The following is an 8,879-nucleotide window of genomic DNA, read 5'->3' on the forward strand; positions in this document are numbered from 1 at the left end:
TCGTAACTTAATTTATCGTGAAAAAAAATCTAATCTGTGAATTATTTTATAATGGATGTATTAAAATGTCGTACATACATACATAGGTATTACTATTGTTTGTGTAACTTATTTTGGATTTTCAAGGATTGAAATGTGTGTTTTGGATATATTATTTGTTAAATTAGATGTAAATACCTATTTAAAAGAAAACTTAATAATGGAACAATCAAACTGCACGTCAAAAGTTGACATTTTATAGTTTGAATTTAATTGTCAGCACTTTCAATTATTTATTTTCTATAATTATACATAATATGTCAAGATCTAATTGAAGCTTCGTCACTTAATTAATCGTGAAAAAGAAATGTAATCTATGAATTATTTTATAATGGATATGACTATTAAAATGTCGTATATAGGTATTACTATATTTATTTAACTTATTTTGGATTTTTAAGGATTATTTGAAATATGTGTTTTGGACAAATTATTTATAAAATTAGATGTATATATGTATTTAAAAGAAACTTTAATAATGGAGAAATCAAACTGCACGTCAAAAGTTGACATTTTATAGTTTGACTTTAATTGTTTGCACTTTCAATTATTTATTTTCTGTAATTATTACCTAGTATTAGTAATGTAGTTATTAGTAATGTAAATATTTGAAATAAACCTTAATAATGAAAAAATCAAACTGCATGTCAAAAGTTGACATTTTTTAGTCTGACTTTAATTGTTGGCACTTAACTATTTTTATATTCTGTAATTAGACTTGCCAATCAAGATAAGATTTTTTATTAATTCTAGATCCCACTATTGTGTGGAACACTTATGGTACATAATTGATCTTAATACTGTTTAGTTTAACCATCCCGACTACCACACATTAAAAAAACACACACACCATGTGTTCTCCATACATTTACCACCACTTGCCTCAAAGAAAACCTAAATATTTATTTCGTCACTTTAAAAACCCAGATTTTCCTAAAACGGTAAAATAACATTTGCACAACGGCAACCCTGTTCAATTCTTCGCCGTTCAAGTTAGGTTAGGACGTTGGAACGCCATAAAATCGACCAATCAGAAGCGAAGCCGCACTTTATGCCCATATATGGTAACGCTAGTGAATGAGACAAGTGGGGTCGGACGGATCCATTTAGATACGCAATAGGTGATTCCGCCACCTGTAAAATAAATAATTTTCCATTTATTACTAATTTTATTGTTAATTACGGTAAAAGAATCGCAGGTAATTGTCAAAATAGTGACAACAAATTGATTCGGGACGTCTTTGAGGCAATTTTCGGTAAATTTATTTGAATTTTAACAAGCTTACCACCCTCGATTTCGGGCGAGTCCATTGTAAACTTGTGCGCTACTACCGGCTTCTTTATCATTCGTCAGTCAGTTATTCGTTGAAGTCTTGTGACGTGTCCCACGAAATATAAACGGTAAGAATTCCAAAGAACTTTATCAAAATCATGCAAATTATATCCTAAGATGTTTAGTGTATTGGCACATAAGATTTATTTACTAATACCTTTGTAATTTACAAGGAATCTATTAACCGGCGTTTCCCACCATAGACGCCATGGCGGGTCACACCTGTTTTTCTCTTAAAATAAAATTCTATTTCTGTCCTTAGGGGCCAGTGGTTGAAGCGGAAAACCAATTGCCCACGTCGAAACGTTTATTTTGTAGTAAAATTTTTGAATTTGAGCCAAAAATCTGCCAGGTGGTGTTTGTGGACCACTTGTGAATGACACCCAATCTTTAGATTTAACAGCCCACATGCCAGTGAGAATGTATGGATTTTTTGTTGCATTTTATAGGTTAAAGCCACCTTATCCCTACTTTGGTGTTTGTTAGGTGGATCCTAAAGCTCACTTGGTTCAGTACATAAAAATTTATTCTTAGTTGTAAGCAATCTAACCATAAGTTAACCCTTAACTAAAGCCTCTTCAGGTATTTTTTATTGAAGGGGGTAAAATACTTGAGAGTTCTGGTACACACTAATTAGGGTTACACACCATAGTTATATGCCTTCGGTTGGGATTCATAACTTCCAAGTTCTAGGATGTTCACATTTTTTAGTTTTAGGAGTGAATTAACAAAAAATGCCTTGTTTTTTAATATGAATTATACAATTGCAAATGTCTTTATTTGTTCTCTTTTATTCATAAATGCAAGAAAAGTCATGAATAAAAGAGATTTTTTATTATAAGCTTTGTTTCATGAATTGGTCATACAGCTAGTTTGCCATAAAACTTTTGACCAAGTATAACATAACCATATCGACCAAAAATACTAAAACTATATAGATATTCACTCTATTTTCAAAAGTCATGGTGCAAACTGAGGCAAGTGATCGACATTTTCTCCAATAAGGGAATTCCTGTAAGGTGATGTTGATTCCTCTCTACAAAGGCTCCAATGGCATTCCTTTAGTTTAGACTGCTATTTATGACACACCTTGTATATAATTGTATGCTGAAGTTGCAAATATTTGCAACTAAATTATAAATTATTTTATTACAAGAAAAATTCCATTCATGATTGAGTCCCTCAACTTAAGAATTTGCATATTCAGACATATATGTTATTAATATGAGAAGATTTCAATACTCCATAATTTAATATACTTGTATTCTTATATTATTGCCATAATTGCATTCTCACTCGAATGCACACTTTTAAAAATATTCACAGTTTGAATCACAAATTAATTTGTTTTAGTTCAGTGACTAATCTATGCAGTTGTATAAATGCAAACCCTTTTAAAATATGTACATTTTCTTATGTTTGCCACAAAAAAAATCTATTTTACTTCTTTTACTGGCTTAACATAAGTTCGCTTTGCCCTTTAAGCAAAATTATGAACGAGAATAACCACTGTTCAGTGACATTATTTTGGGAGTTACTCAAGAGACACCAGAAAGTTACCTTCTCATTTATTTTTGTTAGCATCAGGAATTAAAACCAATCCAAAAAATATCCTTTTATAAAATTAAAAAAAAAAATGTCAAAAATAAGACTTTTTGCTTTTGAACACCATGGAGTTCTTGCTAGAGTCCTAAGTGCATAATAACAAAACAAAAAAAAAAAAGCGCCACCCAGACCGGCATTTTTTACATTTTTTTAAAACCAAATTCGAACCGTGTCAGTCCATAAAGCGTAGCGGGGTGGGGACCGAGCGAAAAATCGATGCAATGCAATTCCATATATGGTAATCTTTCTCGCTATTGGTGGTGCGCAAGTGGCCGCGCATCGGATGCGCGTCGTGGTGGGGTGCTTAATTATATATGGTAGGCGACTTTTGAATTTCTCACATTTCTGTCTTGTGATATTTTAGAGTAAGTACAGCAGAGCGGTGCTGTGCCCTTACCAATAACTTTTTATTACATTTTTACTCTTTCGTAGTCAACAAAGTAAGTGGTTTTTAATTTATTATTTTTTTTTTTAAGTTAAAAAGTGAAACGCGAAATCTGTATACGGGTGCGGGTGTGGCCCTTGTGAATAGTAGTAGTAGTAGTGCCCCTCAGATGGATAATAAAGTGAATAACGTGTGATAAATCACATGATCGATACCTATGGGTGTATCCCCCATTGATCCCAATCAGTGCCGATTTTTTTTTTTAATTTCAAATTAACGTTGAATGGGCGTAGCCGGTATACCGGTTCCTTTAACGGTCTTTCTCATCAATCGCGCCCGGTTTTCTTTCATTCATAGTAGCGCTTCGTATACACGTTTTAAATTGTTGATTTATGCGCTTTGTTAGTCACTGAGGGTCCCTTTTTAACCGGTCTTTACCTACCTGCTATTTGTTTAATATATACAGCTATAAGGGGCAAGGATAAATTATAGGATAAGGATATTATTCAATGAATACTTTCTTCTAGGGTTGCTTATTCAATTTTTTTTTTGTGAAAAAGCTTTATATGACCATCCTTTAACTATTTTTAACTGATATGCTTTCTTGGGGTTGTTCACCTTTTTTTGAGTTGCAATTTTATGTTTTTATACTTATTGTTTTATATGATTGTGTTTACAGGACTATAAAAGTAATTTTAAAAAAAAATGGTTTTATATCAGAGGTAAGTATAAAACATTATGATATTGCAACCAGAAAAAAGCATGCATAGCTAGGTGAACTTCCCCCCTGAATTCTTTACCTGAAATGTAGCATTGTCTATAAAGTATTGTTTCTTCTTTTCAGTACTAACCAATCAAAATGTGTGACGAAGAAGTTGCCGCATTAGTCGTAGACAATGGATCCGGTATGTGCAAGGCCGGTTTCGCCGGGGACGACGCCCCACGTGCCGTCTTCCCTTCAATCGTCGGACGTCCAAGACATCAAGGAGTCATGGTCGGTATGGGTCAAAAAGACTCCTACGTAGGTGACGAGGCTCAGAGCAAAAGAGGTATCCTTACTCTAAAATATCCCATTGAACACGGTATTGTCACCAACTGGGATGATATGGAAAAAATCTGGCATCACACTTTTTACAATGAACTTCGTGTGGCTCCTGAAGAACACCCCGTGCTCCTCACCGAGGCCCCATTGAACCCCAAAGCTAACAGGGAAAAGATGACCCAGATCATGTTTGAAACCTTCAACACCCCAGCTATGTATGTTGCCATCCAAGCTGTGTTGTCTCTGTATGCTTCTGGTCGTACCACCGGTATCGTCTTGGATTCTGGAGATGGTGTCTCTCACACTGTACCAATTTACGAAGGTTACGCTCTTCCGCACGCTATCCTCCGTTTGGACTTGGCTGGTCGTGACTTGACCGATTACCTCATGAAAATTTTGACTGAACGTGGCTACTCTTTCACCACCACCGCTGAGAGGGAAATTGTCAGGGACATCAAGGAAAAACTCTGCTATGTAGCCCTGGACTTTGAACAGGAAATGGCTACTGCTGCCAGCTCCAGCTCCTTGGAGAAGAGCTACGAACTTCCCGACGGTCAAGTCATCACCATCGGAAACGAGAGATTCCGTTGCCCAGAGGCACTTTTCCAACCCTCGTTCTTGGGTATGGAAGCCGCCGGTATCCACGAAACCACTTACAACTCCATCATGAAGTGCGACGTCGATATCAGGAAGGACTTGTACGCCAACACCGTACTCTCCGGAGGTACCACCATGTACCCGGGAATTGCCGATCGTATGCAAAAGGAAATCACCGCTCTTGCCCCATCCACCATGAAGATCAAAATCATCGCTCCACCAGAGAGGAAATACTCCGTATGGATCGGAGGTTCCATCTTGGCCTCCCTCTCCACTTTCCAACAGATGTGGATCTCAAAACAAGAATACGACGAATCCGGCCCATCCATTGTCCACAGGAAATGCTTCTAAACTTGTTAATTTTCATCATGTCTTTTTTATTTATTATCCTTTAATATCGCTCGCATTCCATTACTCCGTATGCATTCGTTTTGAGACATATTTTTGTATTATATCTGCGATACGTGACGTCGCTGTGCGACCAGAACTGCCATTTTGAAATGGATGATTTTTTTAGAGACCGTATATGCACTAGGCCAAAGTATTCCTATAATCATGTTTTTTTTGTAAGTTATTACATGTTGTGCAGAATAAGACTCTTTATTTACTTATGTAATTATTTTTAGGCTATATATAAATAAAAAATTTATAAATAAAAAAAATTTAAAAATTATTTTTAATTCATTTGAGGCAAGGTTTAACAGGGAATGTTGGGGAACACTGATGTAATTTCTGTAAAAATTCTCGAAACAAATTGGAAACTTGCTTTCATGGTTGGGACATTATTAGGAAATAATGCATATTTTATAATTTTTCTTAATTGAACCAAAAGGTTTCCATAGACATTTTTGAGCCTAAGTTCGAAGGTGCTAGGAATATTTAAATAATTTTTGTTAATTGATATACAGTAAGTTCCTAAATTCCCGAATCTAGTTTAATGAATGGGGTGGTTGTGGCATTTTTGATTGGAAACATTTTTCTTGTCCATTTTCCGTCTTGAATATTGTCACGAAATAATAGGAGTGTTGAATTACTTATTTTGTTGTGTATTACGTCACTTGCAGTAAAAATCAATTTAGAAGATACTATCTCACAAATTGAAAAGAAAATAGACTTATTCACGTATTGAAAAGAAATATGAACTTAAATCTTTAACGATAACTTTCGTTATATTTAATTCAGGTGTAAAGATTTTTTGATATACCCAGGAGCTAATCTCTGAGCTCGTTTCTTTTATTCAATATCCTACCTAACTTTGTTATGAATATTGAAATTGAAAACGATGAGAAAAAACTACTTATTTAATAAAAATACCTAATTTGAATGATGAATCAACGTTTCGGTAGTTATATCTTCCACCGTTATCAAGGTAAATAAAGTTTAATAAAATTAAATTAAAAATATAGTTATCTTTTCCAATCTCTCGTCTGCTCTCTTTTTAAAACTTTCTTAATTTGACAATAGTTAAAATAATATTTTTCATAAGTTGGCGGTTGATTAATGAATAAGTAAATTAATTATTGAATAAGTCTATTTTCTTTTCAATTTGTGAGCGTGTGAGATAGTATTTTACTAAATTGATTTTTACTATAAGTGACGTAATACCCAACAAAATAAGTAACTCATTATAAATTCGTCACAACAATACAGATTTTACTTAATAGGAATGTTTAAATAGGGCTTAGTAAAAGAAAAGGCATTTCTTACTCACTAATTTGATTCAGGGACATTTTGGGAGCAGCTTAAATTTTTGACATAAATATAGAGCAGTTTTTGGGTTGGATTCAAGCAGTTATAGTAAAAAAAATACAGTTCAAGTTTCACATCTTATAATGTGGTCCTTATCCATCTAAGAACTTACGACAGTCAATTTTTTACCCAAAAACTCCATAATTTACTAGTCTCACCCCAATGACTCTTTGTTCCCAAATAGCAGTATCCGAGTACAACACAAATTCCTGGAAATCGGTCGTCAAATTGAATTACTTCAATATCGACCCAACTATTTTTGGACTTTTATTATTGCTCCACGTTTAATCGCGAATTGTTTAATCAATATGATGTCTGAATATTTACGCTGTGAGCTGCATGCGAATATTAATGGGAAATTCTGTTTATTTTTAAAGTTCTCTCTAGCATCCATTCATTATTACTACCAAGACTAAACATTTGCTAAATATGAAACTATTAAACTCATTCATTTTCTTTCTTTTTTTAGCAATAACCCATCAATATGTGTGACGAGGAAGTTGCCGCATTAGTGGTAGACAATGGATCAGGTATGTGCAAGGCCGGATTTGCCGGAGATGACGCCCCACGTGCCGTCTTCCCTTCAATCGTCGGACGTCCAAGACATCAAGGAGTCATGGTCGGTATGGGCCAAAAAGACTCCTACGTAGGTGACGAGGCTCAGAGCAAAAGGGGCATCCTCACTCTAAAATACCCCATTGAACACGGAATTGTCACCAATTGGGACGACATGGAGAAAATCTGGCATCACACCTTCTACAATGAACTGCGTGTGGCTCCCGAAGAACACCCCGTGCTCCTCACCGAAGCCCCCTTGAACCCCAAAGCCAACAGAGAAAAAATGACTCAGATTATGTTTGAAACCTTTAACACCCCCGCTATGTATGTCGCCATTCAAGCTGTATTGTCCCTGTATGCTTCTGGTCGTACCACCGGAATAGTCTTGGACTCTGGAGATGGTGTCTCTCATACTGTGCCGATCTATGAAGGTTACGCCCTTCCACACGCCATCCTCAGGTTGGACCTGGCTGGCCGTGACTTGACCGACTATCTTATGAAGATCTTGACTGAACGTGGCTACTCTTTCACCACCACCGCCGAAAGGGAAATCGTCAGGGATATAAAAGAGAAACTGTGCTACGTGGCGCTGGACTTTGAACAAGAAATGGCTGCCGCAGCTAGTTCCAGCTCATTGGAGAAGAGCTACGAACTCCCCGACGGTCAAGTAATCACCATCGGAAACGAGAGATTCCGTTGCCCAGAAGCTCTGTTCCAGCCATCATTCTTAGGCATGGAAGCCTGCGGTATTCATGAAACAACGTATAACTCAATCATGAAATGCGACGTGGATATCAGGAAAGATTTGTACGCCAACACCGTACTTTCCGGAGGTACCACCATGTATCCAGGCATCGCCGACCGTATGCAAAAAGAAATCACTGCACTTGCCCCATCGACTATGAAGATCAAGATCATCGCTCCACCCGAGAGGAAATACTCCGTATGGATCGGAGGGTCAATCTTGGCGTCTCTTTCCACTTTCCAACAAATGTGGATTTCCAAACAAGAATACGATGAGTCCGGACCTTCTATTGTTCACAGAAAGTGTTTCTAAGCTCAATTTTATTCCATATGTATACATGATACGGTCAGGACTGCCCTAGTAATTAAAACTCTGACTAAAAGGAGTTTTAATGGATTGAAGTACCGTGCGTAAGTATTACTAATTTACCTTTAGTCGTGATGATAAGTTTATAAGAATCTCTTATTGTTTAAGCTCATTATATACGGTTTAGCTTGTAATTGATTTAATTTTTTTTAATAATAAATTTGTTATCAATCATCCTTTGGTTTTCTTTGTTCAAAATAAATGAAGAATACCCTTCTTTATCCTGTCTTTTTGACTCGAATTTTATAGAGGAAATGCTGAAGACAAATCACTAATTAAGGTTTTGGTATTTATGCATTAAAGGGTTTTAAAAAACATGTGGTTTCTAATTGCCAAAATCAAATAAACTTTTACAAGAATAGTAAGTTTAATGCCAATACCTTTTTTTTCAGTTTACAGTTGCTGATGTAACCAAAGATGACCAACCCTCTACCTGATGCTTGTGATAGCGATGGTATCA

At 35.7% G+C, this 8,879-nt stretch overlaps 2 protein-coding genes across 3 annotated transcripts; both read left to right on the forward strand.

Moving 5' to 3' along the window:
• The first annotated feature begins 1,290 nt into the window (after positions 1–1,290).
• On the forward strand, positions 1,291–5,674 carry LOC126734801 (actin-5C-like). 2 transcript variants are annotated; one of them, XM_050438551.1, is made up of 2 exons: positions 1,291–1,440; positions 4,207–5,674. In XM_050438551.1, the coding sequence occupies exon 2, from the start codon at positions 4,222–4,224 to the stop codon at positions 5,350–5,352; it is 1,131 nt and encodes a 376-aa protein (XP_050294508.1). In that variant the 5' UTR covers positions 1,291–1,440; positions 4,207–4,221; the 3' UTR covers positions 5,353–5,674. The 2 variants fall into 2 exon arrangements, with proteins under 2 accessions (XP_050294508.1, XP_050294500.1); XM_050438543.1 differs by lacking the exon at positions 1,291–1,440 and adding an exon at positions 3,255–3,417.
• On the forward strand, positions 1,300–8,593 carry LOC126734809 (actin-5C). The gene is made up of 2 exons (XM_050438563.1): positions 1,300–1,440; positions 7,220–8,593. The coding sequence occupies exon 2, from the start codon at positions 7,235–7,237 to the stop codon at positions 8,363–8,365; it is 1,131 nt and encodes a 376-aa protein (XP_050294520.1). The 5' UTR covers positions 1,300–1,440; positions 7,220–7,234; the 3' UTR covers positions 8,366–8,593.
• Positions 8,594–8,879: the final 286 nt, after the last annotated feature.

Source organism: Anthonomus grandis, chromosome 1 (genome assembly GCF_022605725.1).
Source record: "Anthonomus grandis grandis chromosome 1, icAntGran1.3, whole genome shotgun sequence".
NCBI lineage: Eukaryota > Metazoa > Arthropoda > Insecta > Coleoptera > Curculionidae > Anthonomus > Anthonomus grandis.

Bases quoted from the DNA above. Each gene is read 5' to 3' on its own strand.
- LOC126734801 (XM_050438551.1), top strand. From the start codon at position 4,222: ATGTGTGACGAAGAAGTTGCCGCATTAGTCGTAGACAATGGATCCGGT.
- LOC126734809 (XM_050438563.1), top strand. From the start codon at position 7,235: ATGTGTGACGAGGAAGTTGCCGCATTAGTGGTAGACAATGGATCAGGT.